General features: G+C 47.1%; 1 protein-coding gene across 10 annotated transcripts; it reads left to right on the top strand.

The window, feature by feature from the left end:
* The first annotated feature begins 5,101 nt into the window (after positions 1-5,101).
* On the top strand, positions 5,102-24,246 carry ABRACL (ABRA C-terminal like). 10 transcript variants are annotated; one of them, XM_037843856.1, is made up of 4 exons: positions 5,760-7,511; positions 7,857-7,917; positions 9,007-9,073; positions 17,053-22,026. In XM_037843856.1, the coding sequence occupies exon 4, from the start codon at positions 17,317-17,319 to the stop codon at positions 19,324-19,326; it is 2,010 nt and encodes a 669-aa protein (XP_037699784.1). In that variant the 5' UTR covers positions 5,760-7,511; positions 7,857-7,917; positions 9,007-9,073; positions 17,053-17,316; the 3' UTR covers positions 19,327-22,026. The 10 variants fall into 10 exon arrangements, with proteins under 10 accessions (XP_037699785.1, XP_037699782.1, XP_037699789.1 ...); XM_037843857.1 differs by lacking the exons at positions 5,760-7,511; positions 7,857-7,917 and adding an exon at positions 5,102-5,490; XM_037843854.1 differs by lacking the exons at positions 5,760-7,511; positions 7,857-7,917 and adding an exon at positions 5,102-5,500.
* Positions 24,247-24,647: the final 401 nt, after the last annotated feature.

Genomic DNA, 24,647 nt, shown 5'->3' with positions numbered 1-24,647 from the left:
GGTGGCTGTTGACGAGGACATTCGTCACCTACAAGACGCTATTTCCCATCTTAAAAATTCTGTCAATTCCCTCTCTGAGGTAGTGCTCCAAAACCGCCGAGGTCTCGACCTTCTCCTCCTCAAAGAAGGAGGCCTTTGCACCACCCTAGGAGAGGAGTGCTGTGTGTATGCCAGTTCCACGGATCTCGCCGAGGACAGCCTGGAGAAGGTCCGAGAGGGACTGGAACAACGCAAAAGAGACCGTGAAGCCACCAGCTATTGGTCCCACATCTTTACCCCCCTCCTCCCTTACCTCCTCCCTCTCCTCGGCCCCCTACTAATGATTATTCTAGCTCTCACCTTAGGACCCTGCATTATCCGCAGAATTGTCCAGCTTGTAAGGAAACAAACGGATGCTATTTTCTCCTCGTTCGTGCAAGTCCAGTACCAGCGACTCGCCACCTCTGACGCTCCCTACTCCGAGATGACAACCAACCCTCCGCGACCTCACCGCCACCAGTCAACCCGCCGACCGCGAGGCCCTTCTCGATCGCCTAAACATCGCACCAACCTCGAGCTCCAGCTTCTCTGAACCTCCAACTTTAAACCCCCCACCCTCGTCCATCCCGCAAGCAGCAAGGCCCCTGTCGAGCGCCCGGGCGCCACACCAACGCCGAGCTCCAGCCTCGCTGAGCCACCGTCAACCCCTTTTTCCCCTCCCCGGCCTTCCCCTTCCCTCATCCCTTAGCGGACCTCTCCGGTAAGCTTCTTCCTTTAATTAGAAAAGAAGGGGGAAATGTGGGACACTGATTACGTGCTTCAACTTGGCGGGCCTGGGCTGGGGGACCTGATCAGCCCCTGGGGAGGGTGGTGGGCACGGGCGACAGCGCCCTCCGCAGCCCCCCGGGCCTGGGAAAGTGAGGCCGGAGGCAGGCCCCATTTCCTCACCCAAAATACCACTGTTAGGGGAGGCTTGCCGGAGGGAACCGCCTTTTCCCCACCCCCTTATCTTGCCCGGACACTCCCCGTTGCCAGTGCAACTCCCATCACCACCAATGCGCATACATTGTTGCCAAACACCGTTACCGGAGCAACTCTCGCCCCTTTTCAATCAACCTCCGCGCCCTCTCAGAACCAATCCAAGCCTTTAACCTCTACAGCTACCCCGCCCTCTAAACGCCCGATATAAGCTTGTACTCTCCCCTAATAAACTCTCTCTCTCTTGGCTTCTTCACCCTAAAAGAACCGTGTCCCGCCTGTTCCTTTCTCGCTGCCCTCCATACTTTGCACGCCACCCCGCCGGGGACCTGGCCAAGTCCCCCGCCTCGCCCTCGCCTCCGGGAAAGAGCCCCCGCCGCCGGTACCCTCCGAGCAATCCTGGGAACCTAGGATTTAGCAACCGGCCGCCACCCCCCCCCCAGACGAATCAACTGCGACCGCACTCAGAGAAGGTATCTACCTCTTGATGCCTTAATTTGGACATTTTCACAGCCTTAGAACTGTAAATTTGCAATCTAATAAACCTGCATTGTAAAAGTCAATCCATTTCTGGTATATTGCATTCCAGCAGTTTTAGCAATCTGAAACCATGGCTATCCTGTTGTCCCAGCAGCATTCGTTGAAAAGACTATTCTTTCTCCAACTGAATAGTCTTGGTGCCCTTGTTGAAAATCAATTGACAAAAGATTATGGATTTCATTACTGGACTCTCAATTCTATGTCAATCCTTATGTCAATATGACATTGTCTTAATTACTGTAGTGTTGTAATAAGTTTTGAAATCAGGAAGTGTGAGTTCTCCAACTTTGTTCTTTTTCAAGATAGTTTTGGGTATTTGGGGCTCCTTGCAATTCCATATGAATTTGAGGATCACCTTTTTTATTTCTGCAAAAAAGGCGGTTGGAATTTTGATAGGGATTGCGCTGAATCTGTAGATCATTTTGGGGGTTATTGATATCTTAACAACATTAAGTCTTCCAGTTCATGAACATAGATGTATTTCCAATTATTTAGGTCTTCTTTATTTTTTCAACCATATTTGTAGTCTCCAGTGTAGAAGTCTTACACTTCTTTAGTTAAATTTATTCTTAAGTAGCTTATTCTTTTTGATGCTATTGTAAATAGAACTGATTTCATTTTTGGGTGGTTCATTGTAGTATATAGAAATAGAACCCATTTTGGTGTATTGAGCTTGTAACTAGCAACCTTGCTGAGCTTATTTATCAGCTTCTATAGTTTGCGTGTGTGTGTGTGTGTGTGTGTGTGTGTGTGTGTGTGTGTGTGCATGTGTGGATTCTTTAGGGTGTTTGATATACATCACGCCATCTGCAAATAGAGATAGTTTTACTTCTTCCTCTCCAATCTGGATGCCTTTTATTTTATTTTATTGCCAAATTTTCCTGGCTAGAACTTCCAGTACATGCTGAATAGAAGTAGAAGGAGCAGACATCCTTGTCTTATTCCTGGTCATAGGGGAAAAGCTTTCAATCTTTCACCATTAAGAACCATTTAGCAATAGGTTTTTATAGATGCCCTTTATTGGGTTGAGGAAGTTCCCTTCTATTCCTAGTTTGTTGAGTGTTTTTTTTTTTTAATCTTTATCATGAAAGGACATTGGATATTGTTAAATGCCTTTTCTGCATCTATTGAGATGATTGTCGTTTTTTTCCTCCTTTATTCCATTAATATGGTGTATTACATTGATCTTTCTATGTTGTATTCACCTTGCATTCCTGGAATACATCCCACTTGGTTATGGTGTATTATCTTTTTTCATTATTTCTTGAGAGTATAAATTTTACTTTTACTTCTTTTGTATAGCCCAAATCACTTACGAATGGCGCTGCTGTGAGTACTACTGTACATGTCTTTTGTTGAAAATATATACCTCTTCTGTTGGGTCTATACCCAGGATGGAATTGCTCCCCTAGAAATTCTTTATAAGGATCTCCCCTAATCATTACAAGGGAGACAATTACATATTTTAAATGAATAATTCAGTTTTCCATGAGTCTTTAAATGTCATGATTATTATTTTCCTCATTCCAGGAATATGTAATTTCTTAAGTAAAACTATTAGCATCTAATATGCCTTATTTTCTAATTGTCTATAGCTATACTGTCTCTTATGGTCATGACTAGCAATATAAGGCACTTGAAATGTGCTGTAAGTGTAAAATACACATCAGACTTTTGTACCACATGGTACAAAATAAAGAATGTAAAATATCTCAGTGATAATTTTTAAATATCCATTACATGTTGAAATGATAATGTTTCAGATATGCTGGGTTAACTATACCATATTGTTAAAATTAATTTCATCTGTTTCATTTTTTTATAACCTGACAACTAGGAAATTTTAAAATATACATTGGGGTCACAATTTTATTTCTATTAGACAGTGCTGGTTTGTAATATGCAATTAAATAAACACATAAAATTGTCTTAACATTTTGTATGTCCATAACTGTAAGCTCCTTTTGACAAAGAACTTGCTTTTAGCCACATTGCACCCTCCAGTCATGGCACATTGCCGCTGGTTCATCCTTGTTATTTACTAAAGACATCTTAACTGTTCAATAAACTTTATTCTTCCTTTTTAGGTTAAACTTCCTCATTGTTTAGCTACGTGATGACACTCTTCCTAAGAGAACAGCAACAACAACAAATGGCAAAAGTCTGCATGGAAACTGAAGGATTATGAATTGGGTTTGAAAAATATTGGTTGCTAAATTTAAAAAATATTTCTTTCATCAGACATGAACCTCTTGAACTGTCATTCTCTGTTGATTAACATGAAGATGTTACAGTGCAGCATACAGTATTAACATTTTTAAAGAGTGAATGCATTTTCATATTAACAATGGCTTTTACTTGTTTAGGTAAAATAATCTATTTCTTTTTTTGCTATTTGGCAGAGTACTGTGAAACACTAATTGCTTAGTCCTAACAGATGGATTATTCCTCTCGTTGGGTGGTATCTGATGGTAACTGTAATCTTTACCTCCAGCTGAAGTACCCAGGTCCTCCTTGGGGCATTGCTAAATATGGTATTTTTTCTGAATTATTATTTTTACATTATGCAGACTTGGAAAGAGAGAGAGTATCACTTCTCAGCTTTCTTTTGGTGAGAAAAAATAGATCTCTATGATCTTGGAGTCGCCTTAAATGTCCACTGACATGGTAAGTTAACTGAGACACAAGAAGCCAGCCTTTGCTGAAGGGTAATGTTTCGGTTGCCTGGGGCAGAAACTCATTCAGCCTCACACCTATCCCACCTGAGCGATAGACAGGTGTTATCCCACCTAAGTGACAGACAGGTGTTAACCCTAAGGGGGTAACCAGAATGCGAATGGCGGTGGGCAGATCCAGGGCAGCCCTGGGCCCACACCCCACTGGGGAGCAGGCCATGGCCGCTTCCTTCCGGAGCTGGGACTCAGCTGCTCTTGGACTCTGCTTCTCTCCGTCGGCCCCACCCACCTTGTGCGAGCCTCAGGGCTCCTGCTTGCTCATACATTTTGCTTCCTGGAGGCCCACTTCGGGCCCTCCTGCTTCAGGCCCTCTGTCCGCTTAGGCCTTTCTATCAGAAGGTTCCCTTTCTGGGTGCCCCACTCCCAATTTCCTGGGGAGAATCAAATCAGCTTATCTAATTATGGGGGTGCCACATCACCTCCTAGGACATGGCCAGTATAGGGACTGTGTGCTCCAGTCCCTTGATCACCCTCAACCCAGTCAGCTACAGGGGGGACTTTTAGTTGTTTGTGCAACCCGGGCCCTAGGAATGGTTTGGGTCATTTGTCTCCGCAGGGCCTCGGGCATGGCCAGCTCATGACACACCCTGAGATCACAACAGTGCCTCAAATAAAGGGCCCATGAGTAAATAGATTGAATAATGCAGTTAAATGTCGGGAACAATGAAGAAGGGATAGAAACCTATACTTAGCCAGGATCAAGAACTAGTTCTGCCCAGATAAATGTTCCTTGCAGTAGAATAAACTGGTTTACAAGAGTGTGTTTTGTTGCTGCACATCAGGCCGTCGCGATGCCACTGGTCTGAGTGTCCCAGAGGCCCCTGCTCCGCACAGGACCAGCGTCGCGCTCTTCCCAGGAGACCTCAGCATTGGGCGCTTTGGGGACCTTCTGGTTTTCTTTTTGGGGGAGAGGTCCTGGCAGGAAATCACCGCCCGGGTCTCGACGCGGGCGTCCCGGGAAACCCGTGGCTCCCAGGAGCAAGGAGGAAAGGTGGCCATCGGAGCTCTGGGTGCGTTTTCCTGGAACCTTCGGGCGCCCGCCACCTGCCTGGGGGCTGCCTCGTTCCCGAGTCCCCTCTGCGTCCCCCTGGGGAGCGCTGAAACCCTGACTCCCCCTCCCCCAGCGCTTCGCCCTGCCTCAGTCACTTCCTTCCTCCGCCCTTCCTCCGCGGCGCTTTAAGAAGGTGACCGTGGGACCCGAGCAGCTCGCGCTTTCCACCGGAGAGACACCGAGGCGGCGCGGCGAGTCCCCGGGAAGGTGCGGCCAGGTAGGGGGGCGCCGGGCTCTGCGGTCGGGGTCCAGGGACGCCTGCGGGGCGGGGGCCCGCGGGTGCGGCTAGCCCACCCCTCTCCAGAGGACGCGCCCGGGCTGGGCGGCCCGGAGGGAACGTGCTGGGGCGACCGTGACCGCGGGGCGCGTTCCGCGGAGCCGGGTGCGGAAGGGCTGGGGCTGGGGCGCCGCGGCTCGTGGGGCCTCCGGGCGGTGGGCGCTGCGGCTCGGGGCTGCGCACGGCGCCGGGCGACCCGACGGGACCAGGGAGGGGCGCTGGGGGCTCGGAGCGTCCCGCGGGGCCCCTTCACGTCGCCTGGTTTGGGCGCACGGACAGCGGGTGGCAGAGACAAAGGCCTCCTGGCCGCTGCCCTTTCGGGGCAGGCGCTCCGAGCCCCCGTGCGCCCGGGGCAGGGCTCGGCCCCGCACCCCCCAAGTCGGCACCGGCACCGGGGGTGGGACCGAGGGCGGCCTGCGGGCACCTTCCGGGAGGGTTCCCTGACTTGGCGCCGAATGACCAAATATGGAGCGTGTGCGCGCCCGCGGGCGGGAGGAGGGCCGGGTCCCCGGGCTCCGCGCCGGCCGGGGCAGGGGAGGGAGCTGGACGAGAACCCGCCCAGAGTGCACCTGAGCGCCCGACTCCAGACGTCCCCGCGCCCCGGGGCTCGATTCTTTGGACAGAGCATCCCCACGTGTTGCTCCCCAACTGTGAAAATAGCAGCCCCGGGCGAGTCTTTAAATAGTCCTATGATTCACATTCGAGGGGGCGCCTTGCACACGCGGCTCTCTTTGTGCTTCCCACGCGGGATGCCCAAGTCGCTTGTGTCGCGGAGGGCCGGGCCGGCAACCGCGCTGGCCGTCGCCCCCACTTCTGCGGGTGGGTCCCCGCGCAGGTGCCCTCACTGCAGGCTTCCGCTTCCTGTGCTCCCAGCCCACCGCCCCTCATTGTTCTCGCCCACCCGGGCCGGGCGGCTGCCTTTCTTCCTTGTGAGATGCCGCGGGCCTTCCAGTGAGAACGCTACCACTGGCATTTCCCCCCTTTGTCTCTCTCCATAAACAGATAGATAAAATCTGCCAGTTTATGTTGCCCTCAGTGGTTTCTAAGGCAGATTAGCTGCTGTTTTCCTGCTTGTCCCCGTTAGGGAGGGAGCCTTTCTTGCTTTGTGTTCTGCCTTAGTAAGTTTTCAGCATGTGATATTTCATGCAAATACAGCTCACTGTTACATTTAGTGCAGTTTGCATAACAACCAGTAAAGAAGGAAGGGGAGGAGGAGGAGGAGGAGGAGGAAAGCAAAGCCAGAATAGAGTTTTAGAAACCGCAATAAGCTGTGGGGAGTTAACCCCTCCAAGCCTTAGTTTTGTCCTCCATAAAATGGCAGGGTTCTCAGGATTAAATGAATTAACGGAAGTCTGACAAGTTGTGGGCAGGGCCGTGCTCCCTCCCAAGTCTCCAGTGGAGGCTCCTTCCTTGTCTCTTCCAGGTTCTGATGGCCCCAGAAGCCCCTTGGCTTGTGGGGGACGTCACCATGTCTGCCAGGAGGTCTTCTCTCTGTGTGGCTGTGTCTTGGTGTCCAGATTTCCAGCATCCTAACTTGATTTCGACTGCAAAGATTCTGTTTCCAAATCGGGTCACATTTGCAGGGGGACACGCTTTCGGGGGACACTTTTCAGTTCACAGCAGGGCTCACGCAGGGCTAAAGGCTGGATTTCTCTTTGCTCTGGTGTCTGTTCCTCTACATCAGGGGCTGTCAAGTCACATCGCCCTGTCCTGGACTGGATCACCTACCACTCCTGGACCCCAGGGTGAAGCTCTACCTGAGCCACCTGGACCTGGAGTAAGGAAGGAAAGGCTCTGCCCAAACAAATTAGGCTGTCCATGCTGGAATGGGGAACGGCTGCTGGGCAGGCCAAAGCGGCAACTGCCTACCACGCTGACCGAACGAGTATTTCCTGCTGTTATTCTCATGGCATGGTGTGTGGGCCTTCAGGACAGTGGCTGTGTCCTCTGGGTACGTTTTAGCATTTTAATATCTATTCAAACTATGTCTTGAATTGAATATAATGCTATAGACAGGATTTGCTAATGGATTTCTCAATATTTGGACACTGTACTTTTTTATATTGGGCAGTCTCGCCTCCTGCTCTGTTCTGGAAGATGCATTTAATTTGCATTTGCCTTTTGTTGCAATATGAACTTCTTAAATTATTACACACAAGGAATACAGCAGATGGTGGTGGTGCTTTTAATTATTAACTGATAAAATATGTAGGCTTCCAATCATTGTCATTTAAACAGGTGGTATATAGTCAGAGCTGTCAACTTTTTTTTTTTTTTTTTTCTTTTTTTTAACAAGCTACTAGGAATTAGTTTCAACATGTATGGATGAAGTTGTTCTTCCAAATCATCACCTCAAAGTAACCCATACATGCAACCCCCCTTCTTAGTGCTTTATTCGATTTGGAAAGCTTATGATTTGAAAACAGACTGAATGGGTGTGTGTTCTGTGCATGGCTCCTGCTTTTTGAACCCACGTGGTTGTTTTCACTGTAAATTCCTGCCTTCTCATGGAGGATGATCTATTGAACCTGGGACTGGAGGGGGTGGGAGCCCCAAGAAAGAGGCCCGAGGAGACAATATGTGTGAAGAAAGCTGGAGGGGAGAGAGGGAGGGGCATTTGAGGACTGAAAAGAAGCTGGGGTGGCTGCAGCCTCTAGTCCAGGGGTGGATGGAGGAGGCTGGGCTGCTGAGGGCGTGGGGACTGGGGACTGTTGGCTCTGTCTCCTCTGGTCTCCCCGTCAGAAGACGAGCGGTCTTCACCGCCAGCTCCCCGTTGCTGCATGGCTGTACCAAGCACTGCTTACAAAAGGATGAGCTGCCCTCCGCGTGTCCCTGCAGCCATCGTGGGGCTGCCCTGAGGCCTCCTGCCTGTCCCTGGAGTCCCAGCCGGCTCATCATCGCCTCCCAGCTCAGGGCCTGCCTGCAGTGGGCTGCCTTCCCGCCTTTGCTTCCTTCCTTCTGCTTATGCTCTTGCCCTGCCCAGAGCCCCCTCCTCCCGGCCTACTGCCCCTCCTTGGTGCCTTGTCCACGAAACCACTGTGGCCTCCGGCTTTGGGCTCCTGGCACCCAGGGAGCGCTCGTCGCATGGCAGTTTGTTCGGGCCTCGCACCCTCAAGGCTGGTCCTATGCTGCACCCCTTTGTCGCTGGGGGCCCAGGAGAGCCCCCCGAAGAGGCCGTGCTTAGTGCTGAGGGTGGGTGCAGGGAGAAGGGCTGCATGCTCCCCGGGAGATGGTGGACCCTTGCAGGCAGTGGAAAGGACAGCAGGGAAAGGAGGGTGCTTTTATGCTGCGGGCACCACTCCAGTGTGCTTAGGAAGAGGGACGAGTTACCTTAACAGCGACAGATGTGATGTGAAATGAAAGAAGAAAGTGCCTTTGTATTTGGCAAGATGTGCTGAATGGGATGTACAAGGGGGAATAATGCAAACTTTCTTGTTTTCTCCCAGGCAGCAATGAATGTGGATCATGAGGTTAACCTCTTAGTGGAGGAAATTCATCGCTTGGGTTCAAAAAGTAAGTATTCTGAGTCAGAAATGGTTTTCTTCATGATGTCACCTCCCAACAGGCAGTACCAGCAATCTGGCAGAAGCCTGGAAAGGGCTCCAGGGCTCCAGTTATGACTGCTCTGCCCCTGTCCGGTCCCTCATCCCCCCCCCCCACCCCCCTTATCCCCTGAAACAATACCTGGGGACCTGGGGATGCAGAGCAGAGTCATTGAGGTATTGCAATTCTGATGCAAAAAATGGTTGAAAGTTCCATTATCCTTTGCATGGAAAGAAAATCCCTGAGCTGCTTTAATCTGACTGCAGTGAAATCTGGTAATCAAATCATGTCAGAATTTTTATTTGCTACACTATTAAAATTAATTTTCGCTGCTTTAACTTGTCATCTTTTTATAAAATTCCATATCTAAAGGACTTTGATCGAAATTCTACTAAATTATCTTTATTTTCTCCAAATTCTTGAATTCCAGGTACTCGGGTATTTATGGTTTGTTATAAATAAGAAAAAAACCTCTTGGTAGGTTTATTTTAAATCAGCTTTTAATTCAGCAGCAAATAGCAGCTACCAAGAAGAAGTGACATGTAACATTGGTGGGTATCCTTTTCCTAAATTGTAGTGACAGTTACTGTTATACTTGTAGCTTTAGGTATTTGGTACATTTCGGATTACATATGCAAGAGATTGGGGAGCATTTTGAAAATAATAAAAGGAATAGACATACTCAGAAAAAATTAGCATAATACAACTCAGAGTTTTAAAATTGCATCGTGTAAAAGAAAAACAGCTTTTAACATCTACCTCAAGAGAATTGTTTTGTTGTTACGGCTTAATTCTTCCTACTGGTATCTTTGTCTGCTTATGAAACGCACCTCCTTGAAATCACAAGACATACTTGGAAAATCCCACTAAGCCCCTAAAGTTCAATGTCCTCTGTGTTAGTTTCTATTGCTGCTGTAGCAAATTACCACAGTGTAGTGATGGAAAACAACCCAAATCAACTAATCGTAACAGTTCTGTGGGTCAGGGGTTGTACAGGGGTCTCACTGATGAAGGGCAAGGTGTCGGCAGGGCTGCCTTCCTTTCTGGAGGCTCTAGGGGAGAATCCGCTTCCTGGATTCCTTTTCCAGCTTTTAGAGGCTGTCCGCATTCCTTGGCTTGTGACCCTTCCTCCACCTTCAAAGCTGAGAACAGGGGCTCACAACAGGGGCTCCAGTCCCTCCCACTTCCCATCACTCTGACCTCCTGGATAATCTTCCTGTCCCAGGGTCTTTAATTTAATCACATCCAGAAAGCCCCTTTTGCCATGTAAGGTCACGTATTCACAGGTTCCCAGGATTAGGTTGGGGGCATCTTTGGGGGTCATTATTCTGCAACCCCCATCCCCTTTCTGGTCTTCTCTAATCACTTTATTTGTACATCAAACCTTAGTCACATGACTGAAATATTCCAAGAAAAAGATGAAAAGGTATAAAAGTTGGTGTAAACTCAACAACCAGTGAGATGAATCATGTATTCAGTTTATAAATATCAGTTGAGCATCTATATGCCAAGCAGTGTGTAAGTACAAGCGACATAAGATACGATCCCTTTCCTCGAGGATCTTACTACTTAGTTGAGGAACATAGATAAAGACCCATGAGCCAAGGCAGTTATCAGAAAAAACGGTAGGCTAGCTGCTGAGTGCTGACACGGAATTCAATATGGCCCTAGAGAGATGCATTGTAGAAAGCTGCAGTCATTGGAAGCACTTAATTAAGCCTCGAGTCTCAGGCAGGACTTTGACTTGTAGGGCAGGTCAGTTTGGAAGGAAACTCGTGGGTTGAGTTTGGGGTGGGAATGAATCTGATATTTCTGGAGAACAACGAGGAGAGTGGAGAATGTAATTTATTTAGTTTCCAAGTCAAACAAAGGAATAGTTCTTTTCTAATGCCGTATTTCTCCCACTCACTTCACTTTGCCTGCTTGATGGAAATCCGGGGAGTCGTATTTTCAGGAGTGATGCCCCTACTTGTGTTCTTCCTCCTGAAACCCAGGGGAAGGGAGGGGAGGATAGCTGAGAGTCTCCAAATTACTGTCATAAATAAACACTCAGGATTCAGGCCAAAACCTGTTTATCAGGATCTCTTCCCCTTCCATAAAAAAGTCTTTCCTGAGCTTGTTTTATAGGCAGTCAAACTTGGCCATTGGTTATAAACCAGAACATGTGCAGAAATACAAATTCTTGTCCCTTGAGTGACCCCTGGGACACTAGAAACAAAAATCACTGTCCTCTGAACTAAGATTATGAGGGTAGGGAGACATTGGAAGCAAACAAAATGCAAAAGGTCCCCCAATAAGGAATATCAGGTCCACAGACATATTAATATCATCTTACTAGTCCTAAACAGCCAGTCAGAATTTGTTCCCATCCCATAAAACTACCTTAATTCTCAGATCGAGGGGGCAGATTTGAGCTTGCCGCCTTCTCATTGCTAGTCGACCTCACAATAAAACTTTCTTTTCTCAAAACCTTGGTGTCACAGGATTGGCTTCTGTGCACATCAGGCAGTGAGCCAGTTGAGTGATAACAATTTTTGGCGACCACGAAGGGACCCTAAGTTCTCAGGACCACCTGCCCAAGATTCCGTGGCTCCAGCGGGGAGCATGGCCCCTTCCTCATCAACCCCGAGTGGTGCCACCTGGACCAGTTTGCCTGGAGGCTCGTCAATTAGGGTCCTGACTGCTCAAGACAAGCACTTTAAACTCGTTGACACCACTTGCTATTTTGAGGCAATTAAAGATTCCAGGAGCAGACTCTTTTAGGTGAATAACCCCCTATAATCACCTATTCTCTTGTCAAATGCGCTCTGGTAGGGTTGTTGGTTAGCCTTCCACACTTTTGGATAAGGCCTGCCCTTTGGAGTTTGAGTCCCCATTTTCAAAGGAGCAGGAAAGTTCTGTTATTGGGCCAAGTCCCAAGACTTCTGAGGATTTAGTTGTGTAGGAATGCCTGTCTTGCTGGGTAAGCTTACACTGGGACTGGGTTGAAACACAACCAAACACTTGTAATCATGGGGAATGTTAATAGTACAACTGACTGTAGGCCTTTAGGATGTGTTTTACGTAACTGTCTATGTTCAGTTACAAACCAATGAAAAGGAGAAAAATGACCTACTTTTGTAACAAGGCCTGGCCCTGATGTAAATTAGAGTCAGGGAAACAGTGGCTGGAAAACAGTTCCCTAAACCATAATACTATCTTACAGTTGGACTTGTAACAGGGAGGAAATGGAAGAGACCCCATATGTTGAAGCCTTTATGACCTTACACCAAAATAAGAATTTGCAAGGGAGTGTCAACTGTGGTTCAGAGGGAAGGGCTCAGGCAGCCCTGGCTTCACCTGAGTCACCGAGATTCCAAACCAGTTGATGATCCACTCCTGCCGCACCTGATGCCTCCTTCGGCACCCCCACTGTGTACGGGGGAAACTGAAATGAGACCTACAGAGACCCCACAGACCCTCCAGAGGCCACCAAATCGGCCTTGTGCCCTTCTTTGCCTACTGGTTGAGGAGGAACAGTCTCCCCTTCCCACACCCAAGAGGGTTATCGATTCAGCCCAGGGAATGCTTGATCCCAGGCAGGGTGATTCCACCCCAGACAAGTCCCTATGAGGCTGGACAACCAAGGCAACCCTAGAGGGTTTATATATGAACATCCTCTCTTTTCCACTTCTGATCTATATAATTGGTAAAATAATATGCCTTCTTATCGAGATGACCCTAAAAGGATGGAGGATGTTTTTACTTCCATTTTTGCTACTCATAACCCCACCTGGGCAGATATTCAGACCCTCCCGAACAGCCTCCTCATGCCTTTGGAACACAGGATGGCATTTGAAAAATCCCGCCAGGAGGCCCACAGGCTGCTTCAGTTGCAACCCAACCACCTGCACCAGCACCAGCGGCCATCCCAGGGGGGAGCCCAGCTGGACCCGGATGAACCCCGGGGACTGAGCCTGACTACACCATTATAAAGGGGGCAAAAGGGAGGCCCAAGGCCAAAAAGTTTTACAAAGGTTCAGAAGTACAGCAAGGGCCAAAAGAAAACCTGTCCACTTTGTTGAAAGAGTGTTTGAGGCACACAGGCAATCCACTGGCCTGGACCCAGAGGAAAGTCAATCTGACCTTTGTTAGTCAAAGTGCTCCAGATATAAGGAGAAACTACAAAACTTGGAGGAGGTGTTAGGAATGCCCTAGTCCCAGCTGGTGGAGATTGCCTTCAAGGTCTTCAATAACCGAGGCCAGATCCAGCAGAGGCAAATGAGGCACCAACCGTGCTGCTGGCCATAGCCATAAGCCACAGCCTGCCAAGATGGAGGAAGACCTCTGTAAGTGGAGACGGGCAACCATGGCAAGACCCCGAAGCCCCCCATCCCACCACTAACCAAAAGCCACCCTGCCTTAGGTCACAGCAGTGAACTCCTGCAAATAAGAAGGGCGCTGGAAACGGGAGTGTCCAAACTGCCCAAGGGAAAGGGAGCCAGGAGTTGCTGGCCAGGCAGCCGACCAAATGCCCCAGCTTGTGGAGAATGGAGCCACCAGGACCGACATGCACCTTTCAACCCTGCTGCTCACATCAGCATTTCCCATAGGAGCCCTGGGTAACTGTGATGGTGGGAAAGAAGCTCACTGACTTCCTGATAGACAGCGGAGCTACTTACTCTGTTTAAACTAAGAAACAGGTGCTTTCTCTCCCAAGACTTAGGCTGTTCCTGGGGTTTCTGAGGTCATGGCCATAAACCTTTCCTATCACCCCTCGAGTGTCAGCTGGGGGACACTAATTTCAGGCACAGCTTCCTTTTTATGCCTGGATGTCCTTCGCCATTGCTGAGATGAGACTTGTGATCCAGGTGACTTTCTCTTTTGAAAGAGTAGATGCTGAGGGTCCTCCCACTCAAGCATGCACTCTTCACGCTGCCTTACTACACTAAATGGAGAGACCCGACTTGAAATCCAGAAGATGTTCTCCTGAAGGTGAGGCCAGAGGTGTGGGTTGTCGGGTTGCTGGGGAGAGCCAGAACTGCCGAACCAGTCAAGGGAAAAATTCAGCCCAACACAAAACCCTTCATTCAAAGCAGTACCCCTTGAAAAGAGAGGCCAGGGAAGGCGTAAACCATTGTTAGGAGTTTTTCTTCAATATCAGTTAATTTGATCTCACCAATCCTATTTTGCCTGTTCAGAAGCCCAGTGCTAACGACTACAGTTTCAGGCAGGACTTGAGGCCAATCAATCAAATAGTCGAGGATATTCATCCGGTGATGCCGAGTTCTTGTATGCTGCTTACCACCTTATCCAGACATTGCTGTTGGTTCATGGTGTTAGACTTGAAAGATGCCTTCTACTGCGTACCTCTGAGCCAGGAATCCCAAGAGCTATTTGCTTTCAAATGAGAGGGTCCCAAGACCAATATAAAGCAACAATATTGCTGGACTGTGCTCCCACAGGGATTTAAAAATGCCCCTACTCCATGTGGAGACACGCTAGCCAAAGATTTAAGAGAGCTTCAACTTCAAGCAGGCATCTTACTACAATATGTAGGTGATACTCCGATTGCCCGCACTACCAAGGAAGCTTCAGATCAGAATACTGTCCTAACTCTGAACTTCCTGGCAGGCCCAGGATACAAGGTCTCCAAGAAAAAAGTCCAAATCTCATAGCCTACTGTGAAATATCTAGGATTTGAAATGTCCAAAAGACGAAGGAACTTATTGCCATTCAGGAGAGAAGCATTTGCTAGAATGGCTGTACCAACCGCTGGAGACAGCTCCAGGGGATCGTAGGAATGGCCAGATTTTGCTGTACTTAGATCCCAAAGTTTGGACTTATAGCCAGGCCTTTGTATGAGCCCCTTAAAGGAAAAGACAGTGAGCCCTTAGATTGGCTGCTGGATGCCAGCGAGCATTTTATGCTATTAAGGAAGAACTTGTAACAGCCCTAAGCACTTGGCCTCCCAGACACGAGGAAACCTTTTAATCTATTTGTGCATGAGTGCCAGGGGATAAGCCTTAGGTATTAGCCCAAAATCTAGGCAATACACAAAAGCCGGTTGCCTACTTTTCTAAACGATTCGATATGGTGACCCAAGGAGGGCCTGCGTGCCTCTGAGCCATGGCTGCTACTTGCAACTTGCTGCAGGAAGCTGAAAAGTTTATTCTGGGGCAACAACCACAGTATACACGGCTCACTGTGTGATACCCTCCTGGAACAAAAAGGGGGGTATTGGCTCATTTCTAGGAGACTAGGCAAGTACCAGGCCATATGACTAAATAGTCCTAATGCAAAATTGAAAGCAATTTCTTTAAACCCGGCCACCCTGCTTCCCAGTACACCAGAAGAACCCATCCAGGATCCTATGTGAACAATTGAGGAAGTCTGTTCTAGTCTGTTCTAGCCGACTGGAGCTCATGGATCAGCCTCTGGAGGATTCCAGCCTAGAGATGTTCACTGTTGGGAGCAGCTTCTTGGATTGGGGACCCTGAAGAGCTGGGTTTGTATAGAACCTGTCCAGGGAGTTCTAGAGGCAAAGGCACTTCCTCCAGGTGTGTCCTCTCGGAAGGCAGAACTTAGAACCTTAAACATCTGGGAAACAGAAAAAGAGTCACCTTTGATACTGACTCAAAGTATTCCTTTTTAGTGGTCCATGCACATGGAACCATTTGGAAATAGGATTATGAACCTCAGTGAAGAAGGAAATTAAACATGCAGAAGTCATATTAGACCTGCTAGAGGCCATTATGTTGCCACCAGAAGTAGCAGTTGTCCATTGTCTGGGGCATCAGAGAACTGGTAGCCTGTTAGCAAGAGGAAATAATTTAGCCAACCAAGGTGCTAAACGAGCAGCAAAGACCCAAAAGCCAAACAATAATATCTTGGCATGGATTTGGACTCATTTAAGCCCCAGTATTCAACAATGGATTTGTACGGGGGTGATGAGTGAGGATTTTGCATCAGTCCCCCCAAACCCTGCCACCAAGGAAGGATGGATTTATAATGAACAAGGGATCATGCTGCTGCCTGCACATTTCGTGGAAGAGATCATGACACACTTCCATCAAGGAACTCATGGAAGGGACACCATATACCAGAAATTACAAAAGTTCAAAGTCTGAGTTTGCAGAAAATAATTCAAAAAGTGGACCAGAATTGCTTCATCTGTGCTAAAAGTAACCCCCAAACAGGATCCCCTCCTCCTGTTAAGGGAGTTCACAGAAAAGGGACAAAACCAGGAGAGGACTGGCTAGTAGACATTACCGTCATGCCAAGGGCCAGAGAAATTATAAATACCTACTAGTGTTTGTAGACAACCTTTTCCAGGTGGGGAGAAGCCTTTCCTAGGACAGAGAAGGCCCCTGAAGTCCCAGAGTTCCTGCTGAAGGAAATGAATCCCTGGTTTGGACGGCCATACTCTATGCAGAATGACGGAGCCTTCATCATGAAGGTGATCCAGGAAGCAGCCAGAGCCCTAGGAGCACACTGGAAGCTGCAAAGCTTCATGTAGATTACAGTCCACAGGGAAAAGAGAAAAGGTGCATCACACCCTGAAGAAGACTCTAGCAAAAATCTGTCAAGAGACTAAGTTAACATGGGACAAAGCTTTGCCAATCACACTGCTTAGGTAAGAGTAGGCCCCAGAAGCAAGCTCCAATTAAGCCTTTTTGAAATGTTGTATGGGTGACGTTTCCTTAAGACTAAGTTTTATTTTATTCTAGGAAGCAGTCTTGCTATAAAAGAACTAGGTACGTGTGTACGATCATTAAGTGCTACTTTGACTGCCATTCACCAATATGCTTCTAGCTACCTTATGTTTGCCGCAGATGTACCCGTGCACTTGTGAGTGTTGGACACTAGGTGCTCCTCAAAACCTGGAAAAATCAACACCCCGAAGGTCAATGACAGCCCCACTGGAACCGACCATGTGAAGTTTTACTGGTAACACTCTTCTGTTACAGGGTGCTAAACCGTGGCTTCCCCATTCCTGAGTGAAACTGGTGCCTGTTAACCTCCTCGACCATCCCAGGCCGATCTACGGGAACTGGACGGGAAACAGTCTCCAGGGACAACGGGAATCAGCCAGACCAAACCTCCCGAACGCTGGACGGCCCCAGAATCACACCGAAAACTGTACTTCTTCTAAATACTCACGTGAACTTATAACTGACAGAAACTAATATCTAAAAAGAAAAACCTACCAGATAAGTAATGATTGAACCCTGATGTCCCAGCCTGAATGCATTCGCCTGTCCTGTTATCATTTTTATGTATTAACAAGCCTTCATAAACTACTGACAGATTTAACCACCTTTTTAGTAGTCATTAGGACTTGTGCTTCTTCAAATCCCCTCACCATGAACTCCATAAGAGTTTTAGCGTCGGTCCTGCTCATTCACTACCTTTCTCCTCCAATCTCTAGTCACCTGCCTCCACATCCCTATGAGGAATCAGTTCAGAAAATAGCTGAAATCGCCAATAAATCTCAGTGTTGGTTCTGTCTACGCAACAACAACTCCGAGCCCGAGCCCACACTTATTGCCGATCCTGCCCCTTTGCAAGTCTGGCAGCTTCTCAATGGCACGTGGAAAGACTATAATTCTTACTTCTGGGAAGGACCACTTGCTGGGGAATGGGCTGAAATCTTCTATAATTCGGGAACACCCTCGTCTGCCGAATACCGCGGGGTCCCAGTAGGTCATGTGAAAATACTTAATCGAAACCTCTCACTTTGCATCTACAATCCGGCTCGTAATCTCCGCTTATCATTTCCTCAAGGGAGAAGCCAGCCTTCCACTCCCTCCCCCACGGGTCTTCCAAAGACGAAAGCCTCCCGACAAATACCATTAGGACATATCCCCACAAAATACTGCAACTTTACCCTAAAATACCGGAGCTGGGGATTCAACCAGTCTAAGGCTGTCTTTAGTAACACCCCTCTAGAATACTCGACTTACTCCTACCCCAACACTACTGATCGTGACGGACAGGCCTTTCAATTTAACGGGGAGCTTGTCCCTTTATGGCCATGCCCGGCCATCATCTCCACTTACTACCACCAAACCCGGGGACCCCTTCCACAAGCGATCAACTCCAGTTACCCCCCCAGCTCTTACTCCTGGACTTGGGTAGCACAGGAAGTATTCTTTCCCAATACCTCCTACCGGGTAGATGTCGCGAGTGGAAATCTGTACCACGACCTCTTCCTCGCCGGAGACTGCTCTTCCGACTCCCTGGGTGTAGACAGCCCTGGTGACTACACCGGCATTGGCCTGTTATCTCAACTCTTCGACTTGCTGTCCTGCCAGCAGAGCAACACTCGAGCCCCTTGCGAGACAATGTGGATAAACGCTTCAGACCCGGACTCCCAGGTTTTCATGCCTCTCTCTTTGTCCTTAGAAGGCACAGGATATTTCTGGCTATGTGGAGACAAAATCTACATAGCGCTCCCTTACTCCTGGCATGGAACCTGTGGCCTCGTCTCCCTAATGCCGGACATACATTATCGCAACAGACTTAACTCATCTCAAATCCTAAATTTAGGGTCTCATACTTCCTACCAACTTCTCCCTCCAAAACGACAGAAGCGCAGCACCACGCTCAAGCCACTTGAAGAGAAGCCAGGCACTGGCTATGCCATCCTACGCCAATTCCTTCCTACTCATCGCTATTTAGACTTGGAAGCAGCCATCAAAAATATCTCACTACAGATCTACAATGGGTTCAACCGTACTCAGTTTAGCCTTCTTGGACTACAGAGACAGGTGACACCTGTAGCAGAAATGGAACTCCAAAACCTACGGGCTTTAGGCATTGTTCATGCCATCGAAGGCGGCCTCTGTGCCTTTCTCGGAGAAGAATGCTGTTTCTACATCAATGAGTCTGGGCGAGTTGTTCAAGATGTAACTAAACTCCGAGAGATCGCCACCTCAGACCAAAATGTCAGGCGTTCTAAATCTTGGAATGACCTCACATCTTCTCGCCTTTTCTCCTCATTCCCTGATAACTTCAGTAACCTTCTCTGGCCTATTCTACAAGGCCTATTTATCCTCTTACTCTGCTTTCTTGGAGTATTCTTCCTTTTCAAGTTAGGTTCCCAACTGATTTCTCGATGCTCCACCCAGGTAACCAACCACACATTACTCTCCCAGACAATCCCAACTCCGGGGACCCGTGAGCACCTCCAGCCGCATGCCAAGCAATTCCGCTCCTCTAGACCCACCCAACGCCCCTAATCAGCATGAAGCAGCCAGAGCGGGCGTCACCCAAAATCCCTCAAGACTGAGGAATGTTAAAGACTCGAGGGGGGACTGAAGGCATGGGGGCATGGCTGGGAGTCCCCGAATTATTGTCATAACTAACATGATTCAGGCCAAAAGCCATTGTCAGGCTCTCTTCCCTTCCCATAATGAAAGTCTCTCCTCAGCTTGTTTTACAGACAGACGTGGCCGTGGGTTATAAATAGGAGCATGTGCAGAAATGCAGATTTTTGTTGCTTGAACAACCCCTGGGACGTTAGGAACAAAAATCACTGTCCTCGGAGCCAAGATTACGTGGATGAAGGGACATTAGAAGCAAGTAAAATGTGAGGGATCCCTCAATAAGGAAGATCCTATCTGCAGGCTTATTACTATCATATACGGACAATTCTGTAAACAACCAGTCAGAGTATGCCAACCTGAATCCCCATCACTAACCCCACATCCCATTGTTCCCATCTTATAACACTACCTTAATTCTCAGATAGGGGAGACAGATTTGAGCTTGCCTCCTGTCTCTTTGCCAGTCGACCTTGCAATAAAACTTCCTTTTCTCAGAACCCTGGTGTCACAGGATGGGCTTCTGTGCACATTGGGCAGTGAGCCCGTTGCTTGGTAACACGCTGTGTTCCGGATTCCTCCCGACTCCTGTGAGTTCATGTTACTCTCGGGAAAGTACTGTTACTTGGAGTATTAAAGCAGTTTAATGTGTATTTCAAAAGATTTGTAGGATTTTCTTCTCCTTTAGATCTTTATCCATTTTAGTCTGGTGTTTACTGATCAGATTCAATTGCTTTTAAAATTCTAACCTCTCCCACCTCTAGAACAGTGTCATTCTTTAACTAGGGCCAACTGAACCTCTGCTTCAAAATTAGCAGAAAATATTTTGAATTTTGCAGCTTCACCAGGCTGCCTTGACTTACCACTTCCTGGGAGATTATTGAGCTGGGATACGTTATCCTCTGCTGTGTTATGGTTAATTATTTCAGTTGCATCTGGAATAATTTTGACTAATCTACATAGGATGTGTGAGCTCAAGTTGGAAATTGATGGATTTCGTTTTCTCTGTTTCTTTTAAAATCAGATTCTTTAAAGTCTCTCATTTTTCATCCACTAACAAAGATAAAGTGGAGAAAGATTATTTAAAGATTTAAATCCCTTCATTCAGCAAATTCTTCTTGAGGATTAGAGATGTGGAAATAAAATTCCATCTCTCAGTCCTTCAGGGCCTCTGAGTATTTGGAAAACAGACAGACTGGAAGTGTGTGTTGGGAAGTGCTTAAGGGCATGGAAACTGGAGTCATATTCTCTGGGAGTGAATCCCAGCCCTTCCATCTACTTGCTGTGTGACCTCAGACACGCCACTAAACTTTTTTGTGCCTTGCTTCCCTTTGTGATGATAATAATACTCCCTTTCAGTGATTTCTAAGACACTTTTTTCACAGTTTAAAATACCTGAAATAAGGATACATCTTACAATTTTTGGTGTGCTACAATTAAATTGGCAGTTTAATTGGAATATAATACAATGATGCTTCTTGGAATTGTGTCACCTTCGATGAAATGAGGATTGAGTTTTAATGAAGGTAAAATGCATTGAACGGCTCAAGGAATAAAGTGCCATAAATTTAACTATTAATTACTATAAATTGATGGTGAGGGCTTTGTTATAATCAATTTTATTAGAAGAGCTATTTATGCAATTGAGATCCTGGAGGGCTTCTCAGGGGAGGTGACATTTGAGTCCATTCTTGAAGAAAAAGAATTTAGCTAGGGAAAGGGGTCTGAGATGCTGGGTAGATGGGTCAACACGCAAAATTACGAAGGCAGAATTGTCACCTTGGGCATCAGCAAGCAATTCATTATGCCAGGATCAAAAGGTGCCTGGAGTGAGATGGTGGGAGATCTGGCAAGAGAGGGAGCTTGGGGAGCTTGGAGAGCCTTACCCGAGAGGCAAGGGCTGCACTTGTTTTGAGGGCAGTAGGGAGCCACTGAAGATTAAAGTGGTGGAGCAGCAGCCAGGTCTGCATCTTTTAAAGTTTGTTCTGCATTGGTTATTGCACAGCAATGTTGGGGAGGTACTGGGGGCAAAAACAGAGAAAGGGAGGCTGCTCAGGGGTTTCACAGTGACCCCGGCAAGAAACAGTTAGGGCTGAACCAAGGAATTAACTGACAGCGGAGAGGACAAGCTAGAGCTGCTGAAGACACCGAGAGGGCAGAGGCACCCGGACTGAGCCTCAGATCTGGGATGAGTGAGCCGGATAATTCCAGGATTATGTCCGGATTTCTGCCTTGGGTGCTTTTTAAAAATTTAACCTAATTTGAATGTGGCTAAAAGGGGAAATTTGAGGTTGTATATATGTTGCTAGAATGAAAATTTAAAAACAAACCAACCATTTTACTGTACAGCACAGTCAACCCTAATGCAAACCATGAACTCTAGTTAGTAGTACAATTGTAACAGTATGCTTTCACCATTGTAACACAGGTACCACACAAATACAAGGTGCTAATGATGGGTGTGTGTGTGTGCGCGCACTCTTTATTTCTGCATGATATTTCTATAAACTTACAGCTTCTCTAATTAAAATGAAAAACACATTAACCTAATTTGAGAAGTTCCTCTACGCCAGGCATTCTGCAAAGGCCTCCCCTATATCATATCTTTTAATCTTGCACAAGGACCTCATTTTGTGGACGAGGTGATCCCAGCTTGGAGAGCTTGAAGGACCTGCCCAAGGGCACCCCAGTAGCAAGTAGATGGCCGAGTTGTCCCTGAGGTCTGCAGGTTGGTGAAAGCCCCATGTTGAGCTGCTCTTTAACTCCCAGAACTGGCACTGCTGCCCCCTGGGGTCCTCACCTCCTTCCTGGGGGTCCCTCTCTTCCCTCCTGGGGGTCCCTCCCTGTTCCCCCCCACAGTCGGCTTGCCCTCCTCCAGACTGCAGGACGTCCTGTCTTTGCGGCTCATTTGGCATCTGGTCACAGATGGCTTTGTACCCCCACTTTACTCTTCTTTTCTCGGGGGGCGCTGACACTGCTTCTTTGCAAGTGAGGAAGTGACCCTGGACTTCCCGCTGCCTTGGATGCTGGGCACAGCGCTGCCCTCACAGTTCCCATTGGCTGAGCTTCGGTTGGACCTTCCCACCGGGAACAGGGAACATGGGGCCGTGGGCCAGGGACTGTCCTCCTGGCTGTGCTTCGAGGGGAACGGGCTTGCGGCCAGCGTGGGAAGGACGTGGGGTGTGCAGTGGATCAACCAGCCGCGGGTGGTTCCCAGATCACCCAGCAGCCGAGTTTGCAAGTGACTGCTTGTTAACAGCTTAGCCACTTTTTGTTCCCTTAATGCTTTAGAATTTTTTATTGTGACAAAGTATATACATCTCAAAATTTCATTTTAACCACTTTGAAATGTATAGTTTGCTGGTATTAGTTACATTCACAGTGTTGTGTGATCTTCACCACCGTCCATGACCAAGATGTTTTTCATCACTCTCAAAAGAAACTCTGTACCTGCTAGGAGTTTAAACAACTCCCCGTCGCCCCTCCCCCCACAATGTCTTTCTACTTTCTGTCTATGAATTTGAATGTTCTACCTATTTCGTATAAGTGGAATCATGCAATATTTGTCCTTTTGTGTCTGGATTATTTCACAGCATGATGTTTTTAAAGTTCACCTGTGTTGCTGCATGTATCAGGACTTCATTCCTTTTTGCAGCTGAATAATATTCCATTGTATGGGGATAGACCACATTTTGTTGATCCATTCGTCTGTGGATGGACACTGGGGTTGCTTCCACCTTTTGGCTTTTGTGAATAATGTGGCCATGAACATTTGTTTACCTTCATTTTTAGTATCTGTGTTAAACACTGACCTCCAAACGAGAGCATCCAGGGAGCTTGTTAAATACAAATTTCTGGGCCCACTGCTGGGAATTCAGATTTAGTAAAGAATATATATCGTCCAGCCCTGCCTCCTGCCGTGGGTTCCGAGCATGTTTGGAGGATCTTCATAGGATGCTGCTTCTCACCCTGGATTTCTCTTTTATTATTATTTTTATTGATTCAACAACAAACATAACAATTAAAACATGGAATTTTTGGTAGTACTGTGACACTACTTTTGGTCTTTGTCCAAGTCATATTAAGGCTAAGAGGTGAGCAGCCCTGGTGGACTTTTCCATCACTTTCAATCTGGGAAGAGGCTCCATTGAACTGATGATCTCAGCCGTTATATTGAAATGTTGGTTAACCCACAGTTAGATGTTTACTAAAGATTTTTTAAATCTGCCATACCCAGGGACAAGAAACAGACGTTGCCTTTGCTGACGTTGTATTTTCTCAAATTAGATGCTGATGGAAAGTTAAGCGTGAAATTTGGGGTCCTCTTCCGAGATGACAAATGTGCCAACCTCTTTGAAGCACTAGTAGGAACCCTCAAAGCTGCCAAACGAAGGAAGATTGTCATGTACCCAGGAGAGCTCCTTTTGCAAGGTGTTCATGATGATGTTGACATCGTGTTGCTTTAGGAATGATGTCTGTTGCTTACATTTGCATACTGTATTGTTGTTTTCAGTTGCTGGTAAACTGGATTAAGTCAAAGGGCAAACAAGAGCATAATTAATGTATTTTTATAGAACTTTGAAACAAAAGGAGACTCATATTTTGGAAATCTCTCCTTTTTTATACCTTGAAAGAAAATTAATGTATTAACTGTAAAATAAACGAAACCCATTATTTTCTCAGGAATCTGGTTAGAAAGCAGAGGCAATGGGGCTTTTTTGGGTAAACTTCAAAAGATACTTGTCATTCTGTGAAAATAAGCTGAAGACTAACGCCCATGAAAAATATTATGATACATATATGCATTTGTAATAAAGACATGTAACGATCTTGAAATTGTCTGGTTTTGTCATTTAAGCATTATGCACCTCACAGAATCAAGGTTTTTTGATAGTCACAGTAAAATTATCTTGATTTTAAGAAAAAATTCTCTTAAAACTTTAAAAAATAGTGACGGGTAGTACTGTGGTTGGACCCTACCAAAATGTATTTATTTTGATGTCCATTGTGTGCTTACCAAGTTTGGGGACATGCCAAAAAATGTAACCTAAAAACTCCACTTCTAGTTGGACTAGTGTTCTAGTTTGCTAATGCTGCCAGAATGCAAAACACCAGAGATGGATTGGCTTTTATAAAAGGGGGTTTATTTGGTTACACAGTTACAGTCTTAAGGCCATTAAGTGTCCAAGGTAACACATCAGCAGTTGGGTACCTTCACTGGAGGATGGCCAATGTTG

The sequence above is a fragment of the Choloepus didactylus genome, chromosome 7 (genome assembly GCF_015220235.1).
Source record: "Choloepus didactylus isolate mChoDid1 chromosome 7, mChoDid1.pri, whole genome shotgun sequence".
In the NCBI taxonomy this organism is placed as follows: domain Eukaryota; kingdom Metazoa; phylum Chordata; class Mammalia; order Pilosa; family Megalonychidae; genus Choloepus; species Choloepus didactylus.
This window is presented reverse-complemented; position numbering and strand designations above follow the sequence as displayed.

What these genes read in the sequence shown, in the direction of transcription:
- ABRACL (XM_037843857.1), top strand. Translation starts at nt 17,317, where the DNA reads ATGTCCCAGCCTGAATGCATTCGCCTGTCCTGTTATCATTTTTATGTA.